The 13,793-nt window shown below is 34.9% G+C and overlaps 1 protein-coding gene across 2 annotated transcripts in view; it reads right to left on the reverse strand.

Moving 5' to 3' along the window:
- Positions 1-584: 584 nt before the first annotated feature.
- Positions 585-13,793, reverse strand: part of LCA5 (lebercilin LCA5) — a 60,004-nt gene continuing 46,795 nt past the window's right edge. For both annotated transcript variants that reach the window (XM_047734522.1, XM_047734521.1), the window contains exons 4-8: positions 9,267-9,404; positions 8,244-8,340; positions 7,393-7,535; positions 4,980-5,112; positions 585-3,331 (exon numbers count right to left, since the gene is read on the reverse strand). In XM_047734522.1, coding sequence (XP_047590478.1) covers positions 2,469-3,331; positions 4,980-5,112; positions 7,393-7,535; positions 8,244-8,340; positions 9,267-9,404 — 1,374 coding nt within the window. In that variant the 3' untranslated portion in view covers positions 585-2,468. The remainder of the gene's footprint in view (positions 3,332-4,979; positions 5,113-7,392; positions 7,536-8,243; positions 8,341-9,266; positions 9,405-13,793) is intronic.

A 13,793-nucleotide genomic window follows, 5' to 3' on the forward strand; every position in this document is an offset into this window, starting at 1 on the left:
ACTATATGCTCCTTACTAAAAAGAGAGCACTTTCAAATGATATAAAAGGCGACTTTAATCGGAAAGGGGCACTTGTGTAGAAAGGAGAAAGCTTTAAAGGCAGATCTTTCCTTGATAATTTATAGTTCCTTTTTTAATCCTAAAAACCCCACATTGTCACTGTAACACACATTTCCCTTCCCCTTTTCACCAGGCAGATCTGCATGCTGTATCCAACACCCAAGCAGGGTTACCAGAAGGTGAGTATGTCTGATAGGAGATGAAGAAGAGGATCAGAAAAATAGTGAGTCAGCCATGAAGTTTATTTTATAATTCAATTTAATCCTTCTTACCCCCACCTTTTTATATTATGAGAATATATGCCATTAGGATAGCTATTAAGGGTGAAAGGATTAATTAAAACTATAATTATCTGATAAGACTAGCATACTGTCTAACCTGATTTAGGGCAAATTCATCTACTTCAATTAAAAATACTGGGCAGGAAAAAAAAATAATAAAAATTAACTATGCAGGTCCTCTTTCTACCATTCTACCATGAATTTCCTAAATGACCTAAGGTATCACTCAAACAAAGAGCCATAGTGTGTTTTTAGTTTTTATTAGTTAAGAGTTCTGAGTACAAATAACAAATTTAACTTGACATTTATAAAAGAAAAAAAAATTTACTCTCTGAGGTTTCTTCATAAAGAAAAACCTGTTCTGTACATTTTAATATCAATTTTAGGTTGAATTTTAATAATTCTGTCTTATTTTATCTGGTGAAAGAGACTAGAAAACCTTATGTAGAAAAAAAACCAAAAGACTAATTAAATGACCTAAATATAAAACTTTTACTAAAAGGCTTTTAAAAGCCGCTTAAAACAATCTAAAAATTAGAATACTTTTGGCAGAAAAATTAGCAGCTATCAACAAAATTAACATTACATAATATTTTATCAAGAACTGCATTACAATATTGTGGTTTACATATATTAGAATGATTTGCAACATACTAAAAGCTTATTTATATCAGACATAAAAATCTCTTTGCTAAAACAATTTTTTAATGTACTTTAGCACTTTTGGGAGATTCAGTTCCCAATAAATGACAGTAACACAATTTAGAAGATGACGGATAGCATATCTTTTCATTAGAGACCTATCCAGGTAAGTCTTGCCAAATAGTTATGAAATTATATTCAATCATAAGCATTCATAAGAACTCAAAACAGTAACTTGGTCCCCTCATCAGTATATACGCTTGGCCATCAGAAATCATACTAAATTCTGGGGCGGGGGGGCAGGAACTAACTTTAGAGTAAGTGTCAACCTACATTTTTTTATGCTTTCCCTGACACAGTTTCCACCACTCTTCATTTTAAGAGTGTTTCTCCTCAGTTGGTGGTATATTACCACTTCTTAAAGATCAGTCATACCCAACATAATCCAAGGTCATCAACTCCTTTGTAGCTGAAGCAAGCTACAAACAGCAGAAGACCAAGGCATGCATTTCAACATAAAAATATCTGCCCTACTCAGCAAGGCAGAAGCCCCATCTCTAAAACATTTGTAACCAAAGGTTGCTTTAAAATCAGTCCTATAAGTCCAACAGTATTACAATATCATTATCATTGGTTTTGATAGTAAGTTCAAACCTTAAAAATATATATTAAAATTTCCAAGTTGGATTACTCTGGAAACATAATTGAGTTGAAAAAAATCTTTCTATATTAGGATGAAATTTAATTTCCTGTATTTGGGTATGAAATCTCATACCTAGTCACTGAGATATAGAGTGTAAGAGGGGGAGGAAAAGAAGTACTGATTATACTGTACCCAAGCTTCTAGGAGCCATGAAAGGGGAATTATCCATGCAAACAGACAAATGTCTTTTGAATGCAACCTGTGTTAGCACAGTTCTCTTAAGTGGGAAATCCCTATGTTGTTGTCACTGCTTCCACTTATGTGTAGCTCAACTATGCTATGTAAGGGACCCCTTTCCTGTCCACAGAGCACAGGGCTCCTAAGTAGCACCAGGGCTCCACCATCTGGGAGCTACGCTTCCCAACCCAGAGCCTCCCACTTTTAATTTCCACTCGACAAGACTATAATTAGCTCAGCGAGGACATGACCAAAAACAAGTAAATAAATAAATAGGGATCAAAAATAGGAAATAAATAGGAACTCCAATGGAGTAAAACTTCCTATAGAGCTGATTAAGAGGTAAAACCTATTTGTAAATAAAAAAGCCAAAACCAAGTAAGATATAGCTCTCTTTTTGGTTTCATTCAAGAGTCTCCTTCATTCTTTGCAGACTAGCTAGATAGTGTGATATGATCTACATCTTTTCATTTACACTGTATTTGTCTATTAAAAATCATTCCTTAATAAGGACTTTTTAATATTAAAAATTCTAAAGGTTTATAATAAATATTGTATTAAAATATTTTAATATTTACAATTGGAAAACTGTATACTGCAGTCAGTCATCTCAGGGCTACCTCTTCAATTTCATCTTCTACAGATTCCACTGCTTTTACTGCTGGTTTACTGTTTGCATGTTTTAATCGGTGTCTATTTGGATTAAAACTTCTTCCTTCACTGAGGAAAAAGTCATCATCTTCATCATGTTCTCTATCCCTGCTGCTCTTATCCCCTGAGAGAAAATTTAGAGGATCAAAGTCTCCTTTGCTGGCAGCCAGAGAATTTGGGTCACTGCTTTTAGAGGAGATGGTGCTGCTGCCACTGGCACCAAACAGCTGTTCCATCAGATTAGCTTTTTTCTCTCTTCTTGTCATTAAATCCACACTGTCTTTACCAAGTTTCTCTATACTGTTTCTTTGGACATCCAAAAGGCCACTCTTTTGGCTAAATGGATTTGACTTCCCTGATGTTTTTGCAAATGACGGCACATAGCTGCCAAATGCCAGCTCACTTGGGGAGACTGGGCTTCTAGTCTTTCCTGGATTCTGACCGTCTCCTTTTGTAGTGAAAACGCTGATGTCTTGCAGATGATGCCCATTAAATACTCTCTCCGAGGATTCTGAGAACATGTATGTTTTGGGGCTTCTCTCCGGGGAATGCAGTTTTGATTCCGAATCAGGCAGCAATGGCAGAGGAGGACATTTTATATTCTGAGAGTCTTGGAGTTCTCTGTTGATTTCATTCAGTTTAGCAAGTAGCATTTCTCTCTTCAGCCTTTCTTCTTCCTCTTCCTCTAATTTATTTATATTTTGAATTTGACACATTTCCATTTGGTATCTTCCAGTTTCCAATGCGGGCTTTTCTTCTCTCTCTAACAAAGATATTTTGTCTTTTTGCTTTTTAACAAGTTCTTCTCTTTCCCACTCTGTAAAATCAAATTTTAAAAAATGGGATTTTACAGCAGTTAATATTTTTAAGTAGGAAAACTCAATTGTCATCTTCTACAAAAAAGTCTAATTTAGTTATCTGTATAGTGAGAATGAACACCATAAATTTCATTGCTACACTTGATATTCTGGAATTCAGAAAGAATGTACTTAATGTGTATTGCATTTAAAATTCACATTTATGGAAGAAATTTTGTTCTTCAGTGTAGAGGTAAGGAAGAAGGTTCTCTATTTTTTATACTTAATATAGTGCTATACACTGAATGAAAGGTGATGGATAGATGGGAGTTTATTTTAAACTTAAATTGAACCTCTGCACGTCATACCCTGAAAAAGATACAATATTCCTTATTTGGTATTCTGACTGAAGATAAATTAAACTGAATCTAATTAAGAGAACACTTCAGATAAACCTCAAATGAACATTCTATTTTTAAAAAATAGGTCTTTATTCATCAAAAATGTTGACCTCACAAAATACCTAGAGAAAACTAAAGAGAAAGGAGAACTAAATGCAATTCATCATCATATTCTGGTGAGAAGAAAATGCTATAAAGGACAATACTATGTCAACTAATAAAACTGTACTATGGACAGCAGATTAGAGAAATGTATCAAAGTTAAATTTTCTGAAGTTGAAAACTATACTGGAATGATTTAAGAAAATGTCCTTATTTTGGAAAAATACACATGCAAATATTTTAAGTTATGGGCATGAGAAATACCACTTACTCTGAGTAACTTTAGTAAATGGCATACATTCTCACTGATGTTTGAGGTCCTTATTTCATACAAACTCCAGGAGGAAAAAATAGAGATGAAAAGAAGGGGCCAGTCTTCTTAAACCCAAATGATCATAATACCTTTCTATTCTATGTTTTAATACTGTGAAAGCATCTCCCTTTGTGCCTTAGCCAATAGTAATATAAATAAATCTTCTATTTCAACTGTTTTAAGTACACACACACAAATATACATTCACTAATTTAAGCAACAATTAAGTCATAATTTAAAGGGAAAAAAAGGATTTCTCTGCAAGAAGCTTCTATAATGAAATATGTGCAGAGGATTAGAGTCAGGGATCCCTCTTGCCCATACCTTTAAGATTTTTTATCCAGATGGAAATAAATTTATTCCTGAACTTCATTTTCAGTATCTGAAACTATGTGAGTTGGTTCACTAAACTTTCATACCAAAATGAAAGAATACATACAGGAATATATTCAGGACCTCACAATTCACTGATTTTAATGTTTGGGCTACAGATTAGAATCTCAAGGTCAAGCCAATGAGTGCATTGTCTTTCAGTTATCTCTTCATCAAGCTTTAGTTAACAAACACACAAAAATTTCCTCTTTTATCTGAATTCTACTTCATCTGAATTTTCTGAACGTAACTTATCCTTATTCCCTAACTCCAAACAGCAACTTAACAGTTGCGTTTTTCTTTTCTTAGTAACTTTATTCAAATGTTTGTGATTCCTAATGGACCATGTCCTACCACTGTATCAACCTTTTTTTATTCTGTATAACCAATTTACTGTTCAGCTGGAAAGTATCAGGGGATGCTAACCCTTTCTTTCCCAAAGGATGCTGACTTATTACTTGATTAAACAAATTTTCTTACCATTCTCCAGCTTTTCAACTTCCTGATTTACAACACGGAGTCCTTGATCTTTAACAAATTTTTCTTCTGTTTTCACAGTTGGGGTTAGAATCCTTGCTTCTTCATGTTCACCTCTCTCCTGCAGTTCCAGGTCCTATTACATATTTTTTTTTAAAAATGCAAGTTCACATGTCAAAAGGGGAAAAAGCTATTTAAATATCAGAGTCATCTCGCATTAAATATGACACCAAGTAAGTTGGAAATTAAAGCCAATTTTAATTTAATAAAGGAGTAAGTCACAAGTTACCACCCTTTGAAAGATGCTTTAGAAGCACACAAGATTATTTAAAAATTTTTTTAAAAGTATAACATATATCAGAACCAGTATCATGGAATTAAAGCCAATAACCCACAAAAAATTCTGAAGAGACATGTTTCGGAAGTATCCTTGCTTTGTATGTTTCACAACAAAATCTGATTAATTCAGTTAACCAGGAAAGGTTATTAGCCAATTATGGAGGCCACGTTGAAAGGTCTGCTGAATTATAATATAGGCAGTAACAACTGCATTGAATCTTTCGAGTTTATACTTAAGACTGTGTCCAAAGCCTCCAGTAAATTTTATAATATTTAAATCAAATAAAAATATAAACTTAAAATTACTTGTTTTTTTATGGTCCCTTTCATGTGTGGGTGTAATAAGGTAATTTAAAAGTAAAATACCTATTATTAGTACAGCAGAGTGTTGTCCCCTAGTATCAATTTTCCTCTTCTTCCTTTCAGTTAGGAATCCCTTGAGTTTTAGCAGGGTATAAGGCGGCTCAACTGGAGACTACATCTGCTAGTCTCGCTTGCAGTTAAACAGGACCAAAGGGATTTGAGTGAAAGTATGTATGCAACTTCTGATCACATTTATAAAAATAAAAGCTGCTTGCCCTCCACTTCCGTGTTTCTCCTTCTCACAAAGGTGATGAGCCAATTCCAACCATACAGAGGAAGACTACACTCTTTCAGATGTAAGAACAGTAAGAGGATGACTACCAAGGAACAAAGCTGTCTACCTATAATGGACTACCCACTGACCTTCACTCTATTTGAAAAGAAAGAAAACTTATATATTTCTTGAGCCACTGAATTCTGAATCTCTTTCCAATAGCAAATTAGCTTGCACTTGAACAATGCTCCCTTTTGCAAAGACCCTTCAGAGTGGCAGAATCAGTCTGAAGAGCTTTACAAACTTTGTGATTAGTTTCTACCACAAGCTGATGGGTAAACCATCCCTGTTTTATAGATTAGGAAATTGATGCTCCAGAAAGTCACACAACTAAAATGTTAGCACTGCCTTTTTAATTAAATTCTGGTTCTAACTCCAAGGCTCTTTTACTCTTTTCACTGTATAAGGTTGCTGCTCCTCATGCTGAATCTTACAAAGACCATTTTTTTAATCCTTTTAAAGTTAAGAATGACTTTGCTATCCACACTTTACCCTTTTCAAAGAGACAACATGATTTAGTTTCAATGATAGTGAAAATATAAGAAGAAAGACACTCAGCAGGTACAGCTACCCAGGAACCAAACCAGCCCATCCTTTCTGTTTTATACCACAAGAAAAAAATCTCAGGGTCACTGGGAAAACTCTAAGGCACAAAAACCCAGGAATATATGAAATATGCTGGATCCCCAGTATATTGTTTTCTTTGGAATTCAAAATATAGAACCCTCTTAGAGAAAAGAACATTTGGTGTTGTGTTTATAAGTCCTTTTAAATGAAGGCCCAAACACAGACTCCCCTGAATTTCACTCTAATTTGAATGATCTAAATAAAGTCAGAGTCCAGTGCAATACTTTGATCAACATTCAGCTAATCTGTAAAATTCTCACATAATAGGAGGCCCAAAAATACGTAAGACAAATCTTAAAAAAATTATTTGAAAACTAGTAAAATTTTCTATTATGTATAAAAGCAAAAAGGGTTTTTAGAGACTATCTGGGTACATAAAAGGTAAGAAACCTCTATCTTTGGGGCAACTGGGTGGCTTCAGTCAGTTAAGCACCTGATTATTGATTTTAGCACAGGTCATGATCTTAAGACTGTGAGATCAAGCCCTGCTTCCAGCTCTGCACTGAGCATGGGGCCTGCTTAAGATTCTCTCTCTCTCTCCCTCTCCCACCACTAAAAAAAGGAAAGAAAAAGAAAAACTTCTATCTCCAACCCAGAAGGTATAACTAACCTTCTTAATGTATCTGGAAGATGCAATGAAAACTAAGAATCAATCCAAAGGAATTTAATAAAATACTCTCTTTAGAAGGCTACTTGCATATTTACACAGATACAGTACTAGCATCATTGCTAACTTTTAAAATGTTCGATATTGTGTTTTTAGGAATAACTTCAAACCTAGAGTTTAGTACCTAATCATGTTGCTAAACTCACCAAAGTAAGACGTTCAGGTTCTTCCCATTTGTTTTCATAACACATAACTGTTTGTGGTGTCACAGGAAATTCTTCCAGCTCGAAGTCTTCACTGGTTTGTACTCCTTTTGTACACTGGTCTGTAAAATCACTCTGGCATGCAGCTACCATGAAAAGTATGGAAGAATTTTTCTAATCATACTGAACAGTGCTAAGATATATGGAATTTAACTGGTATATGTTCACCATCTACATGAGATAATGCACTCAGCTCAGCTCTTTTGCTCCTTTTGCTCAGCTCTATGACTACTCACTATTACCATTTTTGTTTCTAGGATTTACTGGCAATTATGTAATTTGAGGACAATTTAGACAGGTAAACCCTATTAAGCTTTTACAAAGTTTGATTTTAACTTTCTGCAATTTATAAGATGAAAATTTATACTTTTGTTTAAAAAAAAGTAAAGACATGCATAATAATGCCGAAGTATTTATGGGTGAAATGAAATGACAGCTGGGATTAACTTTAAAATACTCTAAAAAAAATATTCTAGAAGTAGAAAAAAATAGATGCAATAAGATTAGTAAAATATATAACTGTTAAAGCTAAGTGATGAATAAATAAAGGTTCATTAAAATATAATCAAGTACCAGTCTGGAGTCTTCTTACTTATCTTCAAAGTTTCAAAAATAAATTATAAGAAAAAATTTAAACCTTATGAAAAACTGAGAAAGAGGATTACTGAAAATTAACTATAAGGAAATTTAAATTTACTTCAATGAAGTTCTTTCCCCTTCCTTCTACTTTAGAATTATCTGATTTTATTATTAGTGACAGCTACAATGTTTATCAATAATAATAACTATTATACCATTTTTTCGTGACCTAAGTTCTTTTTCTTTCTTTGGAGAAGACTTTGGCAGACGATTAGAATATATGTTTTTTATATCCAGTTCTCTCTCCTTTTCCTGAAAAACAACCAAAAAACAATACAATTAAGGATGTAGAGTAGCGTTTTACAATAAAACAAAAATTCTCACCTTGTCAACTGGTATTTTCCTTACCAAATTAGAATATGTATACCAGTTCAGTTTCCCTTCTTAACTACTGAACTACAGAAAGGAATTATCTCTAGGACATCTAGGTTAGGACAATGATTCTCCCTAAAAAGTGTAATATGTACTGACAGTCAAAAAAATTAGAGTAAATAAGGCAAAATTCATTTTCTACCCATTCCTACCTAATAGAGCTAGCTGTGTCTTCAACTGTCTTCTAACTTGGCAACAGAGGCCAAAATAATTTCATTAGTATCTTTCAAACACGGCTTTTGAGTTACTGACACATTAAAAATCAGACTTTTTAAAAACACAGTGTTCTTTATCATTTTGAGGCAGTGATTCTGAGAATTTGATTAACAAAATGAAAATTCTATGTAAGATAATGCATGAGCATTTAATTTTGCACAAAATTTCCACCCATCAACAACCTCTGAATAGAATTAAGAACACTTTCAACAAAATTAAATAATGTGAGTGCTTCCTCTCAACACTGACAACGAAGGGCATTATTTGAAACAACTTTTAAAATAATCCTAGGGTTATCTGAGGAAGAACACTGGATTATTCAAACACACAACAGAGAAAAACACTAGTTCCCATAATTCCTTCCAAAATTCCATAACTTATTTCAGTTATATCAATTCCATTAGGATTCAATATTTCACTTTTGGCATTTGTCATAGTGATTATATTACCAAAACTTTTCTTTAAAAGTACCAAAAAGAATAGAATTTTGTAAATTACATTGTTCCAAATTACAAATATGAGTGTTTTAAGATGCTGAGTGTTCAATATAGTTCACATATCTATTATCCATTAAATAAATAAATACATACTTTTAATTTGTGATACAGTTGTTGCAGCTCCTTCTGAAGGACTTTATTTTCATCATGAGCCTCGTATGCCTTTTTCCTTTCAGCAAGCAACTGTCGCTGGAAACTGTTAGTACTCAGCTCAAGGTTTTTGGATAGTTCCTATGATGTGTATAGAAACATATAAAAATAATACTTGAAAATAACTGAAGAGTAAAACACTGCACTTAGCATTGAAATAATGTTTTTAGTAGTACCATACAAGACCTACAAATCAGGCTGAGCTTTGTGTTCATGAACATGAACTGGAAAACAGATTTACCAACAATTTAGTAAGGTACTTAGCCTATTATTCCTTATTTTGCATTTCACAATGATTTGTAAATTCTTTAGCATTTGCCTGAAGCATATATGAACAGTTACTTAAGTTGGTTGCAAATTCAGCCAAAGGATGTGATGAGAAACACTGGCTTTTGGGAGTCATAATTCAGGCAAATATATACCAAGACAGCTGCATAAAACTACACAGCACTATCCAAGGTGCAGAGATTACTTTGTAAAACATTTCTAGATGAAAATAACAGTCATGTCCACAGTATTCAAATGTTTTTCATAAAGTTTGTGAAAAAATTTAGGTTAAAATGTTTTCTTTCAGGTGCATCAACATCATGGTAGCATGAGTCATTCTTTTTTCCCCACCTTTCAATTTACAACTAATCAGAGCCATAAAACATCCATAACTAAACAAAAGCACTTCTGCACAGCACACCAGGACACCTGAGAGAACCACCCATCTCTGCACCTGAGAGTGGGTGGACTGGACATCAGCAGAGGCTGTGGAGCCAGGGGTGGTATAGGTGGCAGAGGTAGCGGCAGGCCCGTCCGACCTTTCTGGCAGAAGAGTTGGAGGGTAAAGGTGTTAAGCAGGGACCTGCACGGCCACATGTGCGGCAGTTGGAGGGCCTCACTCTCTCTGAAGAGAGACCACAGTGACTAAGGGGAGGAAAAGGAAAGAGAAGGAGGTAAAGAGAACTGAAGGAATACCATTTCCCACTGTATGCCCAGGAGTCTGACAAGAGATCATCGATGAATCTCTAGGAAATATCCCGCAGCTCAAGGGGATTCCCTAGTGGGAAATGGGCACAGCCAAAGCATTAAGTGGTAAGCACACACCTCCCTCCACTCTGTCACCACACTTTTTCTTTCCAGCCCATCAGCTTTTTTTTAATTGTATAATTTTTTTTCTCATATGCATTTCATTTGAAGCCCCCTGATTGTCTCAGGACTGTTACATATGTAGACCCTTCTGACCCTAGGGATGCCTTAAGGTCTTTAAATAGTTCAAACAACAATTGGAAACTTGAGCACTAACTAGATATTTGAAAATACTAAAAAATTGTTATTTCTTAGATGTTATTCTTGGTATCAGTTATTGGCATTTTGTTTTTAAAGTCTTTCTATATTAGAGAGATAAAAGTGAAATATTTATGAATAATACAATAGGATATTCAAGATCTACTTTGAAATAATACAGAGAGGTGAAGGAGAGTATATATGAAAAAGTATTTTCTATAAGGTGGCATTTTTTTAAGTTTTAATTTTTTACTATAGTTGACATATAATGTTATATTAGTTTCCAGTGTACAACATCGCAATTCCACAATTCCATACCTTATGCTGTGCTCACCACAACCATAACTAACATCTCACCATACAATGCTATTACAATACCATTGACTATATTCCCTGTGCTGTGCCTTTTATTCCTGTGACTTATCCATTCCATAACTGGAAGCCTGTATCTCTTATTCCAATTCATTCATTTTGCCCCTCTCACCACCACTCTCCCCTCTGACAATCATCAGTCTGATCTGTCTTTATGGATCTTTTCTGCCCTCCCTAGGCCCCATCACCTATTTAACGCCCCCGCCCCAAACCGGCCCCCTCAGCAACACTCAATTTGTTTGTTTGTTTGTTTGTTTTATTTATTTCACAGAGAGAGATCACAAGTAGACGGAGAGGCAGGCAGAGAGAGAGAGAGAGGGAAGCAGGCTCCCTGCTGAGCTGAGAGCCCGATGCGGGACTCGATCCCAGGACCCTGAGATCATGACCTGAGCCGAAAGCAGCGACTTAACCCACTGAGCCACCCAGGCGCCCCTCAATTTGTTTTCTATAGTTAAGAGTCTGTTTTATGGTTTGCCCCTCTCTTTTTCCATGTTCATTTGTAAATGGAATTGTTTTCTTAATTTCACTTTCTGCTACTTTGTTATTGCTGTATAAAAACTAACTTCTGCTATTAATGTTGTATTCTGCAACTTTACTGAATTCATTTAATACTTCTAATAATTTTTGGTGGAGTCTTTAGTGTTTTCTACATATGATAACATGTTATCTGCAAACAGTGACAAGTTTAACTTTTTTCTTACCAATTTGGATGACTTTTATTTCCTGTCTGATTGTTATGCCTAGGTCTTCAAGTACTATGTTATATAAAAGTGGTAAGAACAAGACATCCTTGTCTTGTTACTAATCTTAAAGCTTTTTCCCCCTCCCTGAGTATGATTAGAGTTAGCTCTAAGTTTGTCACATATGGCCTTTATTATGGTGAGTTATGTTCCCTCTACACCTACTCTGCTGAGAGGTTTTATCATGAATGGATGTTGAATTTTGTCAAAAGCTTTTTCTCAGCTATTGAGCAGACTGTATGATTTTTATCTATCACTTTACTTATGCTGTGTATCATGCTGACTGATTTTTTTTTCAAGATTTTATTTATTTGACAGAGATCACAAGTAGGCAGAGAGGCAGGCAGAGAGAGAGGAGGAAACAGGCTCCCTGCCAAGCAGAGAGCCCGATGTGGGGCTCGATCCCAGGACCCTGGGATCATGACCTGAGCAGAAGGCAGAGGCTTTAACCCACTGAGCCACCCAGGCGCCCCCAGTTAATATTGGACCACCCTATCCTGGAATAAATTACTCACCTTGATTATGGTAATTTTTTAAAAATATACTGAATGAAGTTTGCTAATTTTTTTTGAGAATTTTTCTGTTTCTATGTTCATAAGGGATTTTACTGGCCTATGGTTTTCTTTTTTTGTAGTGTCTTTGTCTGGTTTTGGTATCAAGATAATGTGACCTTGTAGAATGTATCTGAAGCTTTCCTTCCTCTTCTGTTTTTTGAAAATTTGAGGAATATAGGTATTAACCCTTCAAATGTCTGGTAGAATTCACCTGTGAATTCATCTGGCCCTGGACTTTTGTTTGTTCAGAGTTTTTTATATTACTGATTCAATTTTGTTACTAGTAGTCAGTCTGTTCAAATTTTCTATTTCTTCCTGATTCAGTTTTAGAAGGTTGTATGTTTCTAGGAATTTATCCATTTCTTCTAGGTTGTCCAATTTGTTGGCATATAATTTTTCATAGTAGCCTCTCATAATATTTTATATCTCTGTGGTATCATTTGTTACTTCTCTGTCATTTCTGAATTTATTTACATAGGTCATTTCTTTCTTGGGAGAGAAAGCTTCCAAATACATCAATGAATCCTCAATAATCCCCAATAAAATATTAGCAAACCTAACAACATATTAAAAGGACGATTTGCCACAAACAAGTGAAGTTTATTCCAGTAATGCAAAGGTGGTTCAATATTTGCAAATCAACCAATGTGATACACCACATCAGCAAAACCAAGGATAAAAATCAAATGATCAGCTCAATACACAGAAAAAACATTTGACAAAATTCAAAATCCATTTATGATTTAAAAAAAAAAAAACCCCAACCTCTACAAAATGAGTTTAGAGGGAACATACCTCAACATAATAAAGACCATATAAACCCAAAGCTAACATCATACTGAATGGTAAAAAACTGAGAGCTTTTCCTCTAAGGACAGGAACAACGCAAGGAAGTCCACTCTCACCACCTTTATTCTACATAGCACTAGAAGTCCTAGCCACAGGAATCAAACAACGAAATAAAGGCATCTGGATTGGTAAGAAAAATGTAGTAATCAAAACAGTATGGTACCAGTACAAAAGTAGACACATAAATCAATGGAACTGGATAGAGCCTAGAAATAAACCCACACTTACTTGGCCAATTAACCTACAATAAAGGAGTCCAGAGTGTAGAATGGGGAAAAGACAGTCTGTCAAAAAATAGTGCTGGGAAAACTGGACCATTTTCTTATACCATACACAAAAATAAAGTCATAAGGGATTAAAGATCTAAATATGAGACTTGAAACCATAAAACTCCTATAAGATAACATAAGTAGTAATCTCTTTCACATTGGTTGTTCCAACATTTTTCTAGATGTCTCTCAGACAAAGGAAACAAAAGCAAAAATGAACCACTGTGGGCGCCTGGGTGGCTCAGAGGGTTAAGCCTCTGCCTTCGGCTCAGGTCATGATCTCAGGGTCTTGGGATCGAGCCCCACATCAGGCTCTCTGCTCAGCAGGGAGCCTGCTTCCTCCTCTCTCTCTGCCTGTCTCTCTGCCTACTTGTGATCTCTGTCTGTCAAATAAATAAATAAAATCTTAAAAAA

This window comes from Lutra lutra, chromosome 6, assembly GCF_902655055.1.
Source record: "Lutra lutra chromosome 6, mLutLut1.2, whole genome shotgun sequence".
Classification (NCBI taxonomy): Eukaryota; Metazoa; Chordata; class Mammalia; order Carnivora; family Mustelidae; genus Lutra; species Lutra lutra.